General features: G+C 35.6%; 1 protein-coding gene across 6 annotated transcripts; it reads right to left on the minus strand.

Moving 5' to 3' along the window:
• Positions 1–267: 267 nt before the first annotated feature.
• Positions 268–18,123, minus strand: LOC109807172 (Plastid-lipid associated protein PAP / fibrillin family protein). 6 transcript variants are annotated; one of them, XR_014433055.1, is made up of 6 exons: positions 17,572–18,123; positions 8,422–8,545; positions 7,744–7,809; positions 1,187–1,405; positions 1,020–1,107; positions 268–590 (listed from the first exon to the last, which is right to left on the minus strand). XR_014433055.1 is itself a non-coding variant. In XM_020369697.3 (3 exons), exons 1-3 carry the CDS (start codon positions 18,033–18,035, stop codon positions 491–493), a joined length of 630 nt encoding a protein of 209 aa, XP_020225286.1. In that variant the 5' UTR covers positions 18,036–18,118; the 3' UTR covers positions 268–490. The 6 variants fall into 6 exon arrangements, 2 of the variants coding, with proteins under 2 accessions (XP_020225286.1, XP_029129037.1); XR_014433054.1 differs by having other exon boundaries at positions 1,020–1,405; XR_014433057.1 differs by lacking the exon at positions 8,422–8,545 and having other exon boundaries at positions 1,020–1,405; positions 17,572–18,121.
• Between the last annotated feature and the right edge of the window lie 5,649 nt (positions 18,124–23,772).

The raw sequence follows: 23,772 nt of genomic DNA on the forward strand, positions 1-23,772 counted from the left end.
CAAATTCTATTAGAAAACTAAAGAATATATCTTTTACAAATTGAAATTTTGTAACCACGTTTCTTATACTGTCTTTTTAATAAAAATTACAATTTTCTGTGATAGTGAGCTCCTCCTAGTTTGACTATGCCTTGAGAATGAAATAAAGAGATCGGTAGAGTGATCAGCCACTTGTGCCACGAACAATTATGATTCGAAAAACAAGTAATTCAGAACCTTCTTTGGCATACATACATTCGGTAAACAGACAACAATGCAAATATGTCATATTCCTATAAAGATATTTAAATAATAATAATAATAATAACGTTGATTCACTAATCCACACTTCAAATGCCAAAATAAATGAACATATTAAATTTGCTAACCAGAAGAGATACAAGACCTTGCCAGAAATTAATAAAGCACACTGACTATACTAAAACCATACAGGCAGTTGTGTAGGAAGTTTTCATTGATGATGTGCCCACAATGACAATGAAGATTCCATTTATTCTTTCCAGCTATAGGTAGCTCGGTCAACAACTAAATAGTCTCCCCTGATATCCTTTACAACTCGAAGGTCATCATCGAGGTACACAGTATCAAACCTGCAGGAACAAGATGCAACCACAGACAGCATCACAAAAATAAAACTTCTCAAGACTCCAATATCTTTGTTCATACCTTTTACCCCTAAACTCATACATGAATATATATAAAACAAGAGACAAGGGACTGTAACATAACTTCCTTTTCTTTTAGGAATTAGTGTCTAGGAAATAGCACTCACTTAATTTTAGCCTTGTAAGTTGTATCTTGAAGTACAAGTGTATACATACATATATATGTTTGTATGTGTGAGGCCGAGAGTCTTTTCACTTGAGCTATTCCATCCTATCACTCTCATTTTAACATGGTATTAAATAAGTAACCATCTCCTTGACCAAATCTATTTCACCGCCAAGATCCCAAAATATGGACCATCTTTGATTGGTGCCTGATATTTATTTCTACGATGCAAACAACTTTAGTTTCACCTTTTCTCATCAGCCTCTGCTGGCAATCATTTAAAGCGACCTTCAATCACCGGTGACTTTAGCAGTGAACTTTTCTGGCAACCTGCAACTGCCAATGAATTCTCCACTTAACATTCACCAATGTATTTTAAGTGACCTATTGCCAGTGACTTTTACAGCTAGCTTACCAGTGAACTTTACTGGCAAGATAGTCCCCGTAGTACCTCAATTATCCCTTCACTTGTTTTGTCAGCTGCAAACAGTACCAGACAAAACCCAATCGTCTATGGCTCTCACCATATTCTCACTTGTGTCAATCTCCAGCTGCCACATTATTCTTAGTTGTCTCAATCCCCTGCTATCTTTCTCAATCTCAGCTGTGTCGATCTCTAACTGTCATCTGATCACTATAGTTATGAATTAATGAGAAAAAATTAATGTCTTTCTTTACCAATATTCTACACCTATATAATTCTTTTTTATAAAATTTTATTAACGTATCCAAGATGTATCATATTCTAAATTTAAAAAGAAATTGTATCGGTGTTGTATCCTTCCTATGTCATACTAAATATCTAGGCTTCTTAGGTCATCTCAAACTTTCTTATGCTATACTCCAGTTATTGTCACCCTTCAATGGAATTCTAGCAAGGTTCCGTTGTTGCCTTCATTCTTACATATTGTATGATTACCAGTCATGACGTGCCCCATTGACATTGTTCTCTTTATTTAGATTGAGCATTTTCCAAATCCATTTTATTGTGCCACTTTTTCTGGCATACTTCAACAGTGTGTTGAATGATGTTCCTTTTTGAGTCTAACTCATCCATGTGTTGCCTTTAAAACCATGATTAGTTGAGACCATGGTTTTTAAAATCAGACCAAACTGGCCGGTTCAACCGGACACGGGTCCTAGTCAAGTTCATTGGTTCAAATGTTCTGCAAAACTGTTCTACAGTGAACCAGTAAAAAATCAGTAAAACCAGCTAAGAACCAGTAAAACTGGTGAAAATGAGCAATTCAACCGGTTCAGACAGTTTTGCAAAAATGAGCACTTATATATATATATATATATATATATATATATATATATATATATATATATATATATATATATATATATATCTTTTTTTAATTTTTTATTTTCCGGAGTTCCCATTGTTTTACTGGTATGATATTTGTGAAATCTGTTAATGCATCAGATGTTGTGAAAGATGCTACAACACTGTTTGTTTTTTGAAGTTATGGGTTGGGTTGGAGCTGAAAATGTTGTCCATTTAGTGACAGATAACTGCTAATTATGTAGCTTTTGGTAGATTTGAACCATGAGAAATATGAACTGTATTTTGGTTTCCTTACGTTTCTCATTGTTTGAATCTCCTTTTGAAGGTCATTGCTAACATGCCTCATGTTGTAGAACTATACTCAAAGGCTGTACAATCATGATATTTTTATCTTGGATGAGGAAAAGAGAAGGTTGGAAAGAAATTGTACTATTTATGATCATAACCATGATTTGCAAGCTTTAGTTGTGAACAAGCATTTTACTAGCCATAAGTTAGCAAAGACTACAACAGAAAAAGTTGTTAATGCTATCATTTTAGATAATAAAATTTGGAGTGACTGTTTTATGATAGCAAAACTTGTAGCTCCCATCATTTGATTACCAAGGATTGTAAATGGAGAATGAAAACCCTTGGTTATTTTTATGAAGGCATGCAAAGGGAAAAAATTGCCATAAAGGACATGTTTAGGACTAGGAAACCATTATATAAGCCTTATATATTATTAAGGCTCAATGAGACAAACATTTAAAGCACAATCTTCATGCAACAACTTTTTAAATCCTACATTCCTATTTGATGAGAAGTTTTGTGAAAATAGGATTATGGAAGCTTACTTTTTAAATCCATCAAATTGCCATTTATTAATAGTTAAATTTTAATGTTTATTCATATTCAAGTGATGTGTTATTTACTAGTATAATAATTGGAGATAAAAAAAAAACTAAAAAATTACAAATAAGATTTATAAATAAAATAAATATCATGCATTGGTTGAAATATATACAAAAACATATTTTTTATGTTATTTTTTAATTTTTATCTCTTCATGTTATGTCACTAAATATCACATAACTTAAGTAATAATAGATCACTAAACAATGTTAAAATTTAACGATCAATAAATATTAAAATGATGGCAGGACCAAAATTTTATATTTTTAGAAATAAAAGGATTAAATGTCTTATTTTAAAATAGAAGTACCAAAATTACGAATCAACAAAAATAAAAAGACTAAAAGTACAATTTAACATTTTTTTTTTATTTTATTCCCCGTGTCTCCTCCTTAATCCATGGTGATATCTTTTTCTCTTGTATGCCTCTAGGTAGAAAATGACCTTTTCATGTTTAGGGCATGCTTACTAGGAGTGAATAGGAAAACCCAACTCGGCTCGAACCCAAAGGATTCGATTAAAAAAGGTGACTTTTGTGTGGGCTTGAGTGGATAAATAGGTTATGCGGGTAGAAAAAACAGGTTTTATTGGGTAAGCTCGATTTTAGGCCTTTACATCCGCGAGAACCGAACCTGATCGACAAAAAATTTGATAATTAGATAAGGGCTGATGATAAACACACCTCCACTCTCATATAAACACACCCTCTTTTTTTAAAAAAAATATATAAAATGTCTAAATTACCCTTTAAAAAAAATGAAATTCCTAAATTTACACCTCTCTTCCCCACACCCCTTTTTCCTGCACCTCACACTCCACACCCCTCTTCTTCCCAAAGCCTCTTTCCGCTCAATGTCATTAAACAATATCTTTTACAGTCATTCTGAATAGAAAAAAAGGACTAGCCCCACCATAACCAGCATAAGAAAGGTTCTTTTACGGTCATTAGCATTCCGGAAAGTACTTTCCGGAATAGTAAAGTTATTGTTCATATAATTCTGGAAAGAACTTTCCGTAATAGTAACTTTAATATTATGGAAAGTACTTTCCGGAATTATGTAACAAAACATTTCCGGAAAATACTTTCCAGAATAAGAATTTAATATTATGGAAAGTATTTTCCGGAACATTTTTATATAATTCCAGAAAGAACTTTCCGTAACAGTAAGAAGAAGAAGAAGAGGAGTGCCAGAAAGAGAAAGAAGAGGGGTGTGCGAGGTGCGGGAAAAAAAAAAAAAGAAGAGGAGTGCTAGAAAGAGAAAGAAGAGGGGTGCGCAATGTTAGCAGGTGATCTTGTAAGAGAAAGACTCTTACTTGTTCTATGGAAAAACACACTAGTACAAAAATGAATTTTAAAATCAGTCACATTTTAAAACTGACGCGGTGGCTTGAACTGCAAGCAGCACGGCCCCAGAACGGCCCGTACTGCAAGCAGAACGGCCTGTGCTGCTTTCAGTACGGCCCGTACTGCAAGCAGCACGACCTGTACCACTTGTAGAACGGTCCGTTCTGCAAGCAGCACGGGCCGTTCTGCAATCAGAACGGGCCGTTCTTCTTGCAGAACGGCCCGTTCTGGTGCCGGTGCGGGGAAGGGAAGTGTAAATTTAGGAATTTCATTTTTTTTAAAGGGTAATTTAGACATTTTATATTTTTTTTAAAAAAAAGGGGGTGTGTTTATACGAGAGTGGAGGTGTGTTTATCATCTCCCTTAGATAAGTCTAATAGCCCATATTATGTGATCCAAGTCCAGTGTTGATGTGAATAACTTAGTTAAAATTGTGCAACCCTAAAACTACTGCTTGATTGCTTTTCTTGAAAGCCTAACAATGTTTGCGTTGTTCTCACCTCCCTCGCCTCTCATCTCTCTCTCTTGTTGAGATCCATCGACACCGTCCAAGAGACTAGGTGTCGTTTGACCGCCTTCATGGTTCCCTCATCTAATCCACCCGTGCAAGTTGGACTCAGACTAAACATTTTACGCTTCGTCTCTGAAGGTGGTTCGTCGAGAGGCTTTAGTGTTCAACTACATGCTAAACTTGCCACACCTAAGTTATCATGCGCCTGATTCGGTAGTGTTGTTTTTGAGTGGGGTAAAGGCATTGAGGTTGAGGCTGGTGACAATGATGGAGGCAGAAAACTTAATGTCTTTAAAAAATCAAATGGTAGCCTAGTGAAGCCTATACCTATTTGAACCCTATCGACTTAACTCAAAATTGTTACCACCCGAAAAAAGGTAAACGCAACGTAATTTAGTCAAAAACAAGTGCAATATATGCAACCCTCAATTTGAATTGATTTACGTATTTTAAACTTGAACCCACTCGAACCCAACCGTTGCTCAACCCTAATGCTTATCATCAAAGGTGGCAAAATGAGTGTTAAATCAAAAGACAATCCCCTAATCTTGGAGTTTTAATGCTATCAAACAAAACATTTATATGTAGATCAAATGTCTACCAAAACATCTTTGAAACATTTTTGAAAGGCTTATCGAAAAAAGTGTAAGACGTAGAACGTTTATAAGGCAATTATTGATCAAACGAAACATACAATTTGTCTCATATACATTAAATATTTATCATTTATTGAGACTAATGACAAAGTTCGCTTTGAATGTTTCATTCTATAACAGATCAAATTAAAAGATCGTCTTAAAAATCACAAATCTGTTAAAGAGAAGAACCATACTCTTTGCTAGAACCAAAATTTGAAAATTACAGAGAAAAATAGATAATAATTGCAATAATTGATCTACACTTACATTGCCTATATAAGTTCCATTTGGTATAAAAAGTTGATAAGTAACCTTCTTGATAAGATAAAAGATACTATTTAGTGAAATGCATTTAATACTCACATTAAATGTGTCAATCAATTACCTACCAACACAAGGATAACGATGAAGATAGACGAAGCAAACTTGTGAGTTGGACTCAAAGTGTTGCAACAGTCATTTTCTCCAAAGTTACTATAAAAGAAGTTTTAAAGATCAAGGCAATATAGAGCTTATCATTGAAATACAATAACATTCACAAACACATTTTTTCTGTATAGCTTTTGTCTTGTAGAAAAATCTTTGTATCAAAACGTTATTGTATTCATGTCCTACAGAGACGATTGTAACAATCTTGAAAACAACTATTATCGGATAGAGTCTCGAGAGGCTTGACCGTAAAAGAATACTTAGGTAGTGATTTAAAGAGGTCAATCAAAGAATACTTGTTGAGCTTGGAGACTTAAAAGAATAATTGGATAGTGACTTGAAGAGGTCAATCAAAGAACACTTGTTGTAGAGCCAAAAGTGACTTGTGAAAAAATATTAGTAACTTTGAAAAAATTAATGAAACTCAATTTAATTGGATTGAAAACTAGACATAGTCTCTGTGAGTGAGACAAACTAGCATAAAAACACTCAGTGTTCCACCTATTCTTTTGATTACCTTCCAACATTGCGTTTGTTGCATATATTACTTCACTCTCTTACAAAAAAGTGTGGATTTTTATATTCACTATTCAACCCCTCCCCCTTTCTAGTGACTACCTTTTCTCTACCATGAGGTGGTATCTAATGGACACAATAGAAAAGTGCAATTTAACCTTCTCTTTTTGTTCTATGACTCATGTTTCCTTAATCCTTAGTGATAGCTTTTTTCTCTTGTTCTATGCCTCTAGGTAGAAGATGACTTTTTCAAGTTTAAGGCATGCTTACCATCAAAAGTAGAAAATGAGGTAGTATCTAATGGACATGGTGAAGATAGTATTTTCTATTTCATTTCTTATATTCACTAATAATTAAAAATGCTACATTACTATTATTTTGACTAGCATACAAAAGGCATTTCATGTCTTCATGAATTATTTTTATGAAAATAATAAATAATAAAAATTATATAATAATGAGTGGTTATTAAAAATATAAGCAGTTATAGAGTAAAATTTATAGAAAAGAAAAAAATTGTAATTAGTAAAAAAGTAGTTATAAGGGTAAAATTATCAAAAATGTGGACACCAAATGAGCCAATTTCCTTCATTAATAGTATAGATTACCATTTTCAAATAATTTTGAAGGGGATGATAAAAAGAAACACATTATTTTCCTTTATTTTGTTGTTTTCACCACTTTACAAACTTTTGAATATGGGAAACCATGTACATACAAAGTGAACTTTTTGACATTATTTTTAAAAACAATAAATGAACATAAAAAAATTTCTACAACCAAACAAGCCTTTGTTATTATCTTTTTTCATTTGTTTGTGCTCAAAAAGAATATGAACAAATAAATTAATAAAAATTCAATTTCATTTATATGGTTTGGTATGAATCTAAAGATAAAAACTAAAACAAAACGGTACATATTACACTCATAATTACCTTATTATCCACATTAATGACATTTATGAACAAAATATATAAATAAACTGACAAAAATATATATTAATATTAAAATTAAGGTTTTGATGTTTAGTTTTCAACTCATTCAATATAAAAGCATATGCTAACCATAAAAATAAAATTCAAACACTTCATTTTCATCATTTAAAGTTATTCCTAGCAACCCTCAAAAAGCAAGGTTATAATAATTTTTGTCCACGCAGTTTTTCAATCTTCAATTTAAGTTTCATCTCTACCTAGCAAATCCTTAAATTTAAAAAAAAAAAAAAAAAAAAGAATGAACACTGAAATCATTGGCTATCATGTAATGCTACTGTAGAGAATACATATCAGAAATATTCATAAAACATTAGCTAAATTTTCAGCTACATAGTAAAACTTAAAATACTTACCAACCCTGTCCAAATGGTGGCAATGGTATTTCCCAGTTCTTCCCGCGTAATACCGCACTAGTAAATCTAAACAACCAATGTCAGTCATCATAGGTGATATGAATATTTCTTGGGTAAGCATTATAAATTTAAACTTGAATCACGAAACAGTACATCCAGTTTATAATTTCAGTTAAGTATGTGCAATGCCATTCATCTAAAACACTATCTACAATTTTGACAAGAAAAAAAATAAGAGACTTAAAATAATAAAATATTAGATTGATGTGATAAGTAACAATCACTTATATAATACTAACTCATCTATCATATTTACTGCAATTTTGGGAGAGTATTATTTGGAGGAAATAATCTTTTTCTTTTTTTCAAATGCTCTCTCAATAAGCTATCAGAAACATTATTATTTCTCTAAAATAAAATAAACCAACATGCATTCGTACTACTGATTAGGTCAAGTATTAGTAAAGTATCAACTTTGAATAATTAGATTTGAAAACAACAAAGAAATGCAATGAAATCCAGAAACAAATGAAAGATAATCAAATACACTGTTAGAATAATTTAAAATATCTTAGATAATTTTTTAGGAATAGTTTCCACACTTTCTTATTATCTCAAGATTTGCTTCCTTAAGGGTTAGCGCTTTATGTTTCCTGAACATAATGTAAAGCACCATACCTTATCATATCAAGTCCATATCAATTCAGTATCTTTATCAGCCAGTAGAATTTCTACGTTCCTTCTATGTTTATCAGCCTGCATTTTCATCCTCTTCTGAACCATGCATAGATTTTGTTTGTTCCTTTAAGATTGCATCTCAACAGATCAACATTTTGTCTTCTGCCTCAAATGCTGTCTCACATTTATCAAAACACAACATGCATGGAAGAAGTTCTGAAGGGTGTCATCTTGATATACTTCCGATTGGAAGTTACCACTAGTATATGTTTCATCAGTGGGAAAGAAATCCACAATCCAGAGATAACCACCATAGAATGGCAATAAACACTGAAGCATGAGGCTTGAGGGAACTAAAAAGCAATATTAGGATGGTCAACAATGGCTGGTTTCCAACAGAGATGGTGCAGTAAGGCAAGACACAGAATAAATGGTTGAAAAGACTTAAAACGGCATCACAGACTCCCAAGAATGCTAGAAAAGCATGACATAGACATTTAAGACTGCAGCCTCAGAAGGGAGAGAGGCCATAAAGGGTGGCCTAGTTGGAGAAGGTAACCTAGAAAGAGGACAAGGAGATTCATGCAGGAAAATTGGCAGCCAGTGACACCAACCAACATGCCCTTACACCAACAAAAGAGCAGGGCTGGTCAGCGGTCAGATTCCACCAAGAGGCATGTGGTGGCACATCACTACATCAGAACTGTGGTGGCCATGCATTTTCAGGCTAACAAATCTGGGTGAACTAGAGTTGATAGAAGCAGCAATGAGGTGAAAGTCTGAGTGGACAAAAGAAAATCAGATTCCCCTAGTTTCAAAATAAATGAGAGGGCAGACAGAATATGTTAGGAAACTCTTCTTGAGAAAGGAAAAGAACAGAATCCTAACAAAGAACCACACACTCACACAATAAGACTGAACAACTAAATAACTTCTATATTGATTATGAACAAAATTCTTATAAGAACCAAGGTATACAAGTATACCCCCAAAAGGAGCACTCACCGTTTCACCCTGGAAACTTCCGGTTTTCACAAATTTTACAAAATAAAAACCCTCAACTAAACAACGAGGGTCTTATTTAAAGGATTTGCAACAGATTAACAATTTTAACTAACACTCTTGACCCCAAGGTTATCAATAACAGATGGTCTATGGCAGTAAGCCAACAATCCGCCATAAACATATGGCAGATGGCATGGCAGCTTATGACGGACGCCATGGCCGACAAAAATAATATATATATATATATATATATATATATATATATATATATATATATATATCATGGTAGTAAGTATCGGATGTATCGCGATTCGTATTGTACAATACGATATCGAGGTTCTGCGATTCAAATCGCAAGTCGTCTCGTTTTTTATCAAGAATCGCATGTGAATTGTGCATATCGTGGCGTGAATTGGAAAAATCGCGATTCTGGACTAAGTTGCACGATTTCGAAACAGCAGGTCGCGCCTCGAAACCGGGTCGGATCACGCGAGACCTGATTTTGGAAACCCTAAAAAAATAGTTTTTTTAGAAAAAAAAAAAACAGAAAAGAGAGGGAAAGTGCCAATCTGTCTTCTTCTCCGACGAATCTCCATCGATTTGTCTTCTCCGGTCAATCTGTGATTTGTCTTCTCTGACATTGGCTCTGTCTTCACCGATGGCGGCTATGTCTTCTCCGACATCTGCAAACCTGTTTTCATCTAATAGGGAAGGCAGAGGTGACGGCTTGAGTCTCACCATTAGAAGGGTTACAGGATAGGGTTAGAAAAGTTGGGTTGGGCCAAGTTTTATTTTATCTTTTGATTTGGTTAAGAGGCCTTTTACTTCACTAATTTTTTAGAAAGTAACTTCTCTTTATTATTAAATATTATTATTATTATTATTATTATTATTATTATTATTATTATAACTTAGATAATATTTTAAGTAATAAAAAATTTAATATAACACCTTAAATATTTTGTTTTCTTTATTTTTTTTAACTACTATAAATTTTTATTATTGAAAATATTTAATGTATAAATTAAGTTATGTTTTTATTTTTATATGTATATTATTATTTATATGTATTATAAATTATTTAATATTTATACAAATATATGTGAAAATAAATAAATAAGAATATATTTATATATTATGAACTATATATTAATGTATGATTTCATTTTTCATGTTTGTTTATGTTAAAATGTGCCTTGAGTACTTAAATATATATATATATATATATATACTATGTTTTTATTGATCATGAATCTTACAATTCACGATACGATTCAATTCACGATTCAAAATATTGGCTTTTCAATACACTATTTGTATCCCGATTCAACTACCATGATATATATATATATATATATATATATATATATATATTAAAAACAAAACCAAAAATAAAAAAATAGACTTTTAGGATGCATAACTTTACTGTTGGGTGCTTACTGCTTACCATTGTGCTATAAATGAAACAAAATTAGGAACAACATTATAGGTTTAATATAGAAAACAACATAACAGAACATGATAATGAAATTCTAAAATATAGATAACTAAATTCCAAAATTTTGAAAAACTGAGAACAAAAACATTGAACAAATGAAGAACAAGAACAATCACATAAAATAAGAGAGAGAGAGAGAAAGAGATGATGAACATCTGAAGAAATGAAAAATAGATGGAAAAAAACAAAGAAAAATAAAGAAATGGAAGGAAGAAGAAAAAACAAACAGAAAACAAAAAGAACACTTATGGGTCACCGGATTTGTTGGCCAGAAAACTTTATGGAGCTTAGGCCACTATCATTCAGGTCGTTGGAGGCTGGTGGCCTAAGAAGGCTCATCATGGTTGTTTGTTCGCAATTAAGGAGCTTCATAAGAGAAAAGATGAGAAAAAAAAAAGGATGAGGAGGAATTCCGCCATGAAGCCATAGCCATGGCGGATATAGTGGGCGCCATGGCGGATATGGCGGGTTCCATGGCGGATATGGCGGACACTGCAATATGACGGGAAATAACGGATAGCAAATGGTAGAGGGGTTCAAGAACGCCACATTATACCTTTATGGCGGTGCCATAATGGTTATTTGATAACATTGCTTGACCCAATCAGCTAAAATTTACAATATGCCCTTTCCCTTTTTCTTTCTATAATAAACCTATATAGGTTTTTGCTGCTCTCTAAAATCATTCCTAAACAACATAATTAGGGTTTTATTTGTTGTTTGGTTGGAGAGAAATGAAAAGGGAGAGGAAATTTGGAGAGGAGGAAGGGGACATTAGAGAGACAAAACATCCTCCCTCTAACATTGGGATTCAAATGGAAGGAAAGGTGATTTGGAATTTTTGGACTACACAGACAAATTGTTGTGGGATTTTATTGTCTCTCATCTTCATTACTATTTATTAGGATATAATATAATCGTCTTCCCATCCCCTGCAAACCAAGCAAAGTAACCTTTTCCTACATCCCCTCCCTCTTTTGAACCAATAGAAGTCAATTACTTTGACTTCCCAAGGAAGGGAATAATGAAAAAACTCTCGAACTTAACAATAGTCATGAAAGTGTCAAGTTTCAAGAGAAGAAGGAAGAGGTAGAAAATACACCAACACAACTTGACTTAACAGTGTTACAAACAAAATCACTGCTCCAAACAGCACTCACTCACTCTTAACAATGAAGGTTGAAGAGGAACAAAGAAAATCACAATTCTATTCATAAGAATCAATGACATACACAAAGGGTCTTATATAACCCATACTCACACTCGTTTTGATCTTTTCCCACTCTTATTTGATTACAACTCATAACCATTATAACGGTTTTCTAATTTTAACCCCTAAAATATCAACCCTCCTATTTTTATCTATTACAATTGCCCCTCCCTTCTATATTGGACTTGACCTCAAGGCCATTTTTTAACAACTCCAATCAAAGTCTGGGGATTGAATTTGCATGTTATGTAGCTCTCTCCATACAGCATCCTCTGGATTGGTCTCCTTCCATTGAATTAAAACCTCAGTCACAGCTCTATTATTTTTCTTTTTAATTCTTTTGTCTAATATAGCTAGAGGTCGTGGCAAGAACTCTCCTTCATTCAGTAAGGGTAATTGATCAGATACTGGTTTGTTACCATGGTATTTCTTCAACAAGGACACACAGAAGACATTATGAATCTTTGTTCCTGTTGGTAGCTCTAATCTGTAGGCAACATTCCCAATTCTCTGTAACACTTTATACGGACCATAATACCTTGTTGCTAAATTGTGAAAAAGGTATTGGCCAATGTGTGCTACTTGTAAGGTTGAATTTTCAAATACACCATGTCTCCACAATGATACTTTTTATCCACTCCCTTTTGATCAGCATACCACTTCATTCTTGTTTGAGCTTTGATTAAATTTGCCTGCAGCAGTTGAGATACTTCTTCCCTGGTTCTTACTATGTAGTTCACTGCTTCCACCATTGAATCTACAATCATGATCATGGTTAGGTGTGAAGGTGGGTACCCATATAAAGCTTCAAATGGGCTTAACCTAGTGGCTATATGAAACTTGGTATTATACCACAATTCTGCCAAAGACAAGTAATTAGTCCATTTCTTCGGCATTTCCCCATAAACACATCTCAGATATGCTTCTATAGACTTGTTCAAGCCTCAGTTTGACCATCAGTTTCAGGATGAAATCCAGTAGACCTCAATAGCTTTAACCCATGTTTTTGCATAAGTTCTGACCAGAATTCACTCATAAATATTGAGTCCCTATCTGAGATGATCTCTATTGGCCATCCATGCAATTTTACCACATTGTCCATAAAGACTTGTGCCACTTTTGCCACTCAAAATGGATGAGCCAAACGCAGAAAGTGAGCATACTTAGTTAATCTATTTATTACCATAAAAATAACAGTCATCAAGTTGGATTTAGGAAGACCAACTATGAAATCCATGGATATAGATTTCCATGCTCTATCAGGAATTGATAAAGGTTGTAGAAGACCAACAGGTAATTGTAGTAAGGGCTTATTCTATTGGCAAGTGTTGCATTCCTGTACCGATTGTTTTACCTTCTTCTGCATGCCTTTCGAATGAAATTGTTCTTTGATTCTCTTGTAAGTTAGCTCATAACCTGAATGGCCACCAATGGGTGAGTTGTGAAATTGTTGTAGGATTTTAGTCTTCAAACCTAAATCATTTCCTACCACAAGCTTGCCTTTCCTCTTGAGATGTCTACTACCTTTTGATTTTGTCTACTACCTTTTGTAATCTATGTTCTGCCTTCCAGGAGTCTTTTGCCTCTTCTATCAACTGTGATGTCAAAATCAAAAGTTTTGCTAAACTACCTTTACCTTCATTTTTGGATAAAGCATCTACTGCCATATTTTCTTTTCCCTTCTTGTACTCAATACTAAAATCCAATCCCATTAATTTCTCTAGTCCCCAATTTTGCATAAGTGTAGTAGGAGGTTGTTCAAGGAGATGCTTAAGAGCTTTTTGGTTTGTTTTATAATAAAATGTTGATCTAAGAAGTAGTGTTGCCACTTTTTTACTGCAAATAGAATAGCAAAAAACTCCTTTTCATAAGTTGATAGAAGTTGATACTTTGGCCCCATAGCTTTGCTTATGTAAGCAATTGGGTGGTTTGATTGCATCAGTATTGCTCCTATGCCAATGCCTGAAGCATCACTCTATTGTGAAAGGCTTTGTGAAGTCCGCTAAGATAAAAACAGGTGCTGAAGGTAATGCCTGTTTTAACTTGTTGAATGCTTCATTTGCTACCTCGGTCCATTTGTATTCTACATCCTTCTGTAGAAGACTAGTTAAAGGTGCTGCTATTTTCCCATATCCTTGTATAAGCCTTCTATAATACCCTGATAATCCTAAGAAGCCTCCGAGGTCTTTTAGAGTTTTGGGTTGTAGCCATTGTTGTACAGCTACAATTTTGTCAGGATTTGGTTGCACACTTGTTGTGGAGATTTGATGTCCCAAATAATCCACTTGTGACTTACCAAAGCTGCATTTCTTCATGTTTAGTGTTAGAGAGTTGTCTTGTAGGATTTGTAGAGTTGTTTGCAAGCATTTTTAGATGATCTTCCCAGATCTTATTGTAGACTAGAATATGATAAACAATACTAGAATGAATTTTCGTAAATGCTTCCTAAATATATCATTCATTAACTTCTGGAAAGTTGCAGGAGCATTGTTGAGGCCAAGGGGTAGAATCACCCATTCATAAAGTCCACTATGTGTTTTGAAGGTTGTTTTGTAGATATCCTCCTCATCCATCCTCACTTAATTGTAGTCACTCCTTAGATCCGACTTAGAAAAGTAATTGGCACCATGTAATTCATCCAAGGGGTCTTCAATTAAGGGCATAGGAAATTTATTTTTGACAATGAGAGCATTAAGTTTTCTAAAGTTTGTGCAGCATTTCCAGGTACCATCTTTCTTCTTGACCAAGACTATAGGTGATGCATAACAGCTTGAACTTTCTCTGATAAAGCCAGCAGACAACAAAGCTTTGACTTGCCTCTCAATTTCTGCTTTTTGGTTATGTGGGTACCTGTATGGTCTTAAACAAACAGGTATATTGCTTGTTAGTGCGATCTTATGATCATACCTTCTTTTTGGAGGCAATTGGGTTGGTTCTTGGAATAAAGTCTAAAATTGTTGTAGTAATGTGTCCAATTGAGAATGTTGTGTTGCTTTTAATTTTAGTGCATTCTAATTGGCTGTAGCTTGGAAGCAAACAACAACTTGTATAGCAAGTAACATGGTTTGAACCAGTGCTGTTTTTAGATTTCTGAGACTTGTATATTGTCACTCTGATGTTGTTCACCCTGTAATGTGACTGCTTCTTCTTGATGCTAAAACTTCATGGTCAATTGGGCACAATTCCAAGAAATTTCACCTAGTGTCTTAAACCTTTCCATGCCAAATATTACTCCAAAATGGCTACTAGGCAAAACTAGGAAATCAACCATGAATGAATGATTGTTGAATTTCCAGGTCACTTGAGGACATTTTCTTGTAATCATGAGTTGTTTGTCTGATGCTATTATTACAGGAAAGTCCCTAATGAAAATGGTTTTTAATCCTAACAGCTTCGTCCACTTTTCAGTGATGAAATTGTGTGTACTTCCTGTATCCATCAAGAAGGGAATCTCTTGTTTTTTGATTATTCTTTTCAATTGTAACGTGTTACCACTAGCTACACCTTGTAATATATGAACATTTGAATCTTTGACCAATTCTAGACTTTGTTCCACCAATTCATTCTCTTGTTCTTTTCCAGAATCTGAATTGACACATTCACCAAACTCCTCTTGTGCAAAGAAAATGACATTTAATTTTCCCCAAACTTTACACTTAAGTCTATGGTTCTTATCCCATTTCTCACCACAAAAACAACATAATCCTTTAGAAATACACTCACTGACCTCTTTCGCAGTGGTAGATTTTGAATTTGCAATAGAAGCTGAGTTTTGTGATAATGTTGTGTGATTTTGCTATAGTGTAGTTATAGGTTGAATTTTGTTGTTTTGATTTGCACTATACCAGGATCGTGAATATCTGAATTGTGTCTCAGAGTTGGTCGATTTGTTCCCATTGAGTTTCTTGGTAATTTCTTGAAGCACCTCATCTTGTAAACGTGCCAACCTCACAGCTTCTTGGATTGTAGATGGCCGATGGACACGAACTGATTTCTCCAAATCCAAACGTAATCCTAAGAGGATGAAGCTTAATGCTATCTCCTCGGAGATCGTCACACGAGCCAAAAGATTATCGAAATTTTCTAGATATTGAATTAAAGAACCTTCTTGTTTCAATCTTGCAAGTTCTGCAACAAGGTCGTCAAATGCTCCATCATCGAACTTGTTTCCAACATCTTGCAAGATCTGAATCCATGTTTTTCTCTGAAAATCAGGTGTTTGAATGTAGTGGCGTTGCCATGAGAATGCCTTGCCATCCATGGAGAGAAGAAGTAGATGACCTCTTTGTTTTTCTGGTGTGCCTTCGTGCTCGAAGAATTGTTCTGCTTTTGGGCGCCATTCACGGAAATTCGTACCATCAAAAGTGGAAATGGAAGTTGGGTTCTATCAAGAACCGAGGAGGGAGTTTCCGACATCTCATTGAGTGATTCATTCTCCTTCGAGATTTTCCGGCCAGCATTCAGGGCTGTTATTGAGGAAACTAATCCATCAATCGATTTTTGCAATGCTTCCAAGGTATTTTGTGTCAATTCTTGCGAATCTGCCATCGTCTTTTCCATTGTGTTCATGCGTGTCTCAAGTTCTTTCGTTGTCATCATCGTCTCCAACTTAGCTGATACCAAATTGTTACAAACAAAAGCAATGCTCCAAACAACACTCACTCACTCTCAACAATGAAGGTTGAAGAGGAACAAAGAAAATCACAATTCTATTCATGAGAATCAATGACATACACAAAGGGTCTTATATAACCCATACTCACTTGTTTTGATCCTTTTCCACTCTTATTTGATTACAACTCATAACCATTATAATGGTTTTCTAATTTTGGCCCCTAAAATATCAGTCCTCCTATTTTTATCTATTACAAACAGCCATTTACCTAGATTCAAGATTGAAAATTGGACAGGACAAAGTGACAGAGTCGACTCATTCATCAAATAGTCAATTACTAACAATAAGCACACTCAAAACTTCGAGGATTCAAACATTTTCCATAGTTGTCACAGCAGTCAAACTCTGAAATTTTGAACAACATATTAAGAAAGTAAATTTGAACCCAACTCAATCTTAAAAAAAAAAAAAAAAAAAAAAAAAAATCAACTTGGAGTGATTACCTCTCACTTATATACTCTTTCCCTTTATCTTCCACTTATATACTCTTTTCCTTTATCTTCCATTTATATACTCTATCTTGTAGATGTCAACAAAGTATACAACACCAAAATCAAATTCAGCTAAGGGCATGATTGGATACTAACTTAGAAACCCTTTTAAGAGTTTTTCATCTTTGCTAAAAATAATGCAGAGAAGCCCTCAAAAACGATCGTGATTCAAACTTATACCCAGACAGACTCTAATTACAATTGCACAAAAGGAAAGCAACATTTACGATTATTGTTATTATCATTACTACAAATAATTTGAACTATTCACCTGAAATTGACTCTCTGCGGCGACGCGACCTCAATGCCGGATCGAACAAAGAAAACGCCGTCGGGAGGAAAAGTGATGACGTTGTTGAGCGTCCTTTCCCGAACATCTATGACCTGCAACACGTCGCCGGCTCGGGTTCCGAACAAGGGAGCCTTCTCGATGATGAAGAGCTGCTCCTTCTCCGTCGTCCACAGCAGCCGCCACGTGGCCGACAGCGCATCGCCGGTGGTGACGGATCCGCGGCGCGCGGCGGCCATCGCGTCGATGGTTTCCACGATTGCGGCGCGCTTCGCGGGGTCGCTCTGGGTGCGAAGGCCGCGGTCCTGGTCGGCGATGAGGGCGAGGAGGTGCTCCCTGGCGGACCGCGATTGGGCGGTGACGGAGGAGCAGGTGAACCGCGGGTGAGAGTAGCGTGGGCCGGGGAGCTTAGTGGCAAAGGGGTTGGGAAGGAGGAGCGTGGCCATTGGTGTGGGGGTGGGGATGATTGTTGAGTTTCATGGCGTCTGTGGAGTGAGTGAACACTTGAAAGAATTGGCGGTTCAGAATAGAAATCTCACTCGCTGGAAGATATTGTGGGAGCCACGTGGAATGCACGTGTATATTATTAAGTCTTGTGTGAATTTTGAATAAACTTGTGTTTATATTTCCTAGATTATATTCAATGCTGTGGTCACTTTGGCAAAAAATAATATTAATACCTTTGCTATTGTTATATTAGTTAAATAACTAAATTATGGATTGTTTAAGATTTAGAAAAATTGTTTTTGTCAGTTAATATTAATAAATTTATTTTAAGTTTCTGTTTTTTTTTTAATTATTTTCAAATTATTAGGATAGTTAATAAACTTTTCAAAGTTTTTGAGTTCCATAAAAAAATATGAAATTATTTATATTTTAAAGATATAAATTAAATAAATTTTAATTATTAGTTGAACTCAAAAAATATATTTATAAAGGTATTTTTATAAAGAAAAATTAATACTTAAGACAAAATGTATTGAATTTTATAAAATAAATTAAACTAATTTAAAAATTTGGGTATTGTATAAAGTTTGTAGAGTCAAACTAAAAGAAAATTAAAAATACATGTAATCAAAGGTCCAAAATGATATCGGAGCGTTTCAAATGGATTTAATTGAGGCAAATCCTTTGGTACAAGTTGTTGAGAACGTGTTTTGAAGGCTTTCTGGCCATCTTAAATAAAAGAAATTTTTAAAAATTTAAAAGCTGCAATGACTACTTGTAGGGTTATTGTCTCGATTATGACCTTAGAAGACAAGGTGCAATGTCATCGACAAGGTGAGACATCTCCACTAATGTAGGGAACGTGTGCCAATCAGGTTTAGCAAACTTGTTGATAGATTAAAGAAAAAAGGGGTTAGAATAATTGGTGCTTCAACTTGGATTGGTGTAATTGGAGTAACTTCTAGCTACATCATTTGTATAATAGACCCATCAGTCTGTGATGGCTGCTTACCCTTGTCTACATCAGATGATAGTTGAGTAGACGAAGACTAGAGTTTGCATCTATCATAGTTAGATGAAGTTGTTGGATCGATCAAATCTTTGGTAGATAAACATAATACTTCTTTAAGGGCCAGCTATTCATCTTTCTTTCTTTGATCTTCAGCCTCTGGTTGCGACAGAGTATTGACATGCTTGAAGAGCCTTTGTTCCTCCTTCGTGGTTTAAGGCTTAAGGAAACCTCAAACCAACTTTCTCCTTTAGGACTTTGGGCGAAGAGGTGTTATTGATTGTTGTGGTGGAGGTGATGGTGACTTAGGTTTGCGAGTTGGGCGAGAGAGACGGAAGGACATGAGCTTGTCATCTAAGTCAAATGAAGACTCATGGGCATGGATGTAAAGGGATTTAGGTACATGGTCTTTTGTTTTCACTTTGGTGGTGGAAGAGAGGCTTGTGTTTGGGTCTAAAGGAGAGTTGGTGGTTGGGATTGAGAGTGGCTTTCTAGTGGTGGCCTTTTTCAAGGGAGGTTCCTTAGAAGGCTTCATCTTCACTTCAACTATGGACTTTTTCACCTGAGGAAACAAATGGGCAATTCCTATTCACTTTAGGTTGGTTATTGATGGAGTTTCCTTGAGAAGATGAAGCAATGGTTCTCCTCTTGGCTTCTCCTTGCTCCACAATCTTTCTTGAGGTCTTCAAATGCAAAGGAAGCATGAAAATATAGAGTTTATACTCTGTTTTGGTGCGGCACTCTCTTAAAGGAGAAGAAAGGAACCAAAGGCACAAAGGAAGAATTCCTTTGTGAAGGTTCTTATGGAGAAAGTTTTCTCCAAGTGTAAGAGACTCTTGAGAGAGAATTTCTAAAAATGAAATATCAAATACATCAAAAGTGGTCAGCTACAAAGGAATAGGGTATATATAGGAGATGAGTGGCTTGTATGAGAAGCTAAGTTAACTAGAGTTCAAAATAAACCATGGTATGGTTACTTTGAACTCTAAATGCTCAAATTTGGAGCTTCCTTAGCCGATCACACTCACCATGCATGCTCACATGAACCTTGAGCATTTGAAATGTAATTTAAGTGGCATTTCATTTGAGTTTGAGGCATGTGGATGGCACCTAGGCATGACCATTCATGCATGCACCAAATTCAAATGAAATGCTAACCTAAATTATATTTTAATGCACATGAAGTTCATAATAACCCTTTTAAGTCCTATACTACTTGACCTATAATACAAGGTCAAAAATAAAACTATACAGTAAATACTAAAATAAAAAGACAAAGAAAATGAGACCAATATTGGCTATGTAAAACCATTGGCCTAAAACACCCAAAATACAAGGCTAAAAGATTACAATGAAATACTCATACTCTATGTACAATCTTACTAAGCCAAGCCTCAAGATGTAGTGGCCCACGTAAAGAGTAGCTTTGGCCTAGAAAGCCCACTAACCTTAAAGCTAGTCAATCTCTCATGTATGCTCTTTGCCATGACTCTAGTAATTAGGCCTTTAGCCCAAGGTCGTCCATCAGTTACGGTGACTTCACCACCCTCCTTCCCTTTCGCCATGCCGATGGTGTCCACGTCGACCTCTTAGATGATCTTCGTGAAAAGTATCATGTAGAGAATGGGTGCTCATTTGCTCCATTCTTGGTCTCATTAATCGAGGCAAGAATTCTAGTGGTTGTAAACCAAATTGGGCAACTTAATATTCACACCTAGGCATAGATGATACAAGAAGAACCTATCCACATCAAAGACATTATCCATGGAACTAGACTAAGGGATAAATGTGTTGAATAAGAGGTTGTGGAATAGCCTGCAAAAAGGTTTTAGGTTAGCTACACATAAGTACTTCTTTTACTTTGTCTTCTCCATGGGGCGAGGAGTGGAGTACAACATCACATCCATAATTCCTGCCATGATGGTCACTTCTTAATCACCAAAATAGGAGATTTCCTCCCTCATGCAACTCGAGACAATTACTATGATGAAAGGGTTAATCCTCATGGTGGTCTAGTCCACCTATCCAATGAAGGCATTGTAGACACCCAATTTCGTCTGGGGGCACACAGACAAGGAAATGGACCTCCGTTATGAAGGGAAGGAGCTCTCGAAGTAGGCAAACAACAAGATAGTACATCAGAAGGCCTAAAGGCCAAATAAGGTGGTTTTAGTAGCCCGGAATGGGCTATTCCAAAATCGGAATGGGACGTTCCAACGTGACTAAAACACCTAAAGGGTCCTAGGCTGGAATGGGTCGTTCCAATACTAGAACGGGTCGTTCCAAACAAGTCAAATTTGGAAAGGGTCATTCTGGAAAGGGTAAATTTGTGTTAATTTCCACTCTGGAATGGGCCGTTCTATTTTCAGAACGGGCCATTCCAAGGTGCGTAATTTGCACATAAAGACTGGCCTAGAACGGGTCGTTCCGAATCCAGAATGGGCCATTCTAGCCCCCTTCTAATTCTTATAAATAGAAGCCTCGGGCACAGTTCTCAGGGCAGCCAGAGAAATTTGGAATAAGACTCTTTTGAGCACAAAAATTCTTTATCTCTCTCCCTTCTATTGTACTTCTTGAGATTTGTGTCACATCTTTATCTTCTCTCTCCCTCCTATTGTATTTCTTGAGATCTGTGAGGCATATTGTAGTTTGAAAGGTCGCCACAAAGCACCTTCTCCATATTTGAAGATTCAATAAAGCTCTTTCAAGAGGTATTTCAGTCAATCTTCTTCTCTTCCTTTTATTTCTCATCTTTGTCTCTTTTTTGTTATAATAAACGTCATAATGTAGATGTTTTAGGGTTAATCGCTTAATTTATATTTTAAGCATGTAAATAAACATTAGTAAAGGGGATTTAATATTTAATTTATTAATTCTTATCATGTTAATTTCATCATAGGGTACCGATTTAGGGTGTTGTGGGGGTGCTTAATACCTTCTCTACTCGTAATCGACCCCCGAATCCAATTCTGGTTATCAAGGCCATTAATGGACTTTTTAAAAAACCTTTTCTTTTTGCAATATTTTGAGTAAAATATTGGTGGTGACTCCATGAACTCATTTTTCAAAACCATTACTTAAGGATTAGTCTGGTGTCCGGACATTCCTTAATTGATGAGATTTTCAAAAGGATGTCTAAACCACAGGTCTCGAGATCGGAAATTTTTGGGTTGCGACAGGCATGAGCCTCTTATCCCATAATGCATAAAAGTAGGCATAGGTAGCATGAAACTAGTTGCACTTCATCTCAACAAATGAAGTCCATCCAACTCTGTTTAGGTAATTGCTCACAAGATACCCTTCATCCTAAAGCTTATGCATTGTTATCGTCTTCCTCGAAAAAAAGGTAAACTCAAGGTGTTCTTCCATGGGAACCTTGTTGCTTCAGGTAGCTTGCATCTTAGGTGTCATTTGTGGTTTTCAGATGTAAAGTGTTTGAGTTTCATATTAGGGTTGTAGACCCCTAAAATTGTCCGGGTCGGAAATAAAGCTTGAAGACTCTCGAAGACTGAAGGAAGATCAGCCAGAAGGACTTCCAGAAGGCCCAAGGAGGGTTCTCTATAGGTCTAGAGGTCTTAGGATAGCTAAAATAAGAAAAGTGGGAGGAATGAAGCCCAATACGGCCTCCCAGAGGTTCAGTACGGCCGTATTGAACATTTTGAACTTCAATACGGCCGCACTGAACTCAATACGGCCGTATTGAAGTTTCTGGACTTCAATACGGCTGCATTGAATTCAATACGGCTGCACTGAACTTCAATACGGCCGCACTGAACTTCAATACGGCCGTATTGAGGTTTTTTGAACTTCAATACGGCCGTATTGAATTCAATACGGCCGTATTAGTTCAAAATTTCAATGTTGACCGTATTGACCCTCATAAACCGTATTGAGCCTCTTCCCTATAAATATGACGTCAATGGGACGTCATTTGACACTTTTGGACTGAGTTTTAACCCTCTTCTTGAGTATTCTGGGTTTTTTTGAGCAGTGCTCTGCCTAGAAATCACTCGGAGAGTTGATCCGACGAAGTTTTTGAGTTCTGAGCATTTTGCTTGAGTCTCAAACTAAGTCGAAGGGAAATCCATCGGATTTCCAAGTCAAAAATTATTTTTTAGGAGGGAGCGAGCGGTCTTGTAGAGGGAGGGAACGCCAAAACGCTTCCCAATTTCTGTCAAGATATATAAGAAAGCACGCTTCAAAGGTTTATATCTTTAAAGTCCCTTCTTTTACCGCTTTCTGTGTGTACATATTTAAACTGTCATCATGTAGATAGTTAATTTATAATTGCTTAGAATAAATAGGGGTAATTTAGTAATTTTGCACTATTATTTTTTAAATAATCTGTCATAGGGAACCCAAAAGGGGCGCTGTGGGGTGCTAACACCTTCCCCACGCGTAACCGACTCCCTTACCCGACTCTGGTTGTCATGGCCGAAGTCGATTTTTGAATCGATTGCCTTAAACTTCTTTTTCCAATGTTTTGAGTAAAACATTGGTGGCGACTCCACGAACCCTTCCTTTTTATAAAAACCGCTAATCTATGGAGGGTCCCGCTTGGGATTAACATGGATTGGTAAGCCTTTTAATAAAATTGCTCGTTTGACAAGGTCTCAGTTTGAGAATAAGTCATTCTAGCAATCCATATATTTAAACAAATAAAAGAGTCCAACCATCATTCGCGAATGCCGAAAGCCCGTTTCGGGCCGGTGGCGACAAGGGTTAGA

This window comes from Cajanus cajan, chromosome 4 (genome assembly GCF_000230855.2).
Source record: "Cajanus cajan strain Asha chromosome 4, NIPB_CcT2T_4, whole genome shotgun sequence".
Classification (NCBI taxonomy): Eukaryota; Viridiplantae; Streptophyta; class Magnoliopsida; order Fabales; family Fabaceae; genus Cajanus; species Cajanus cajan.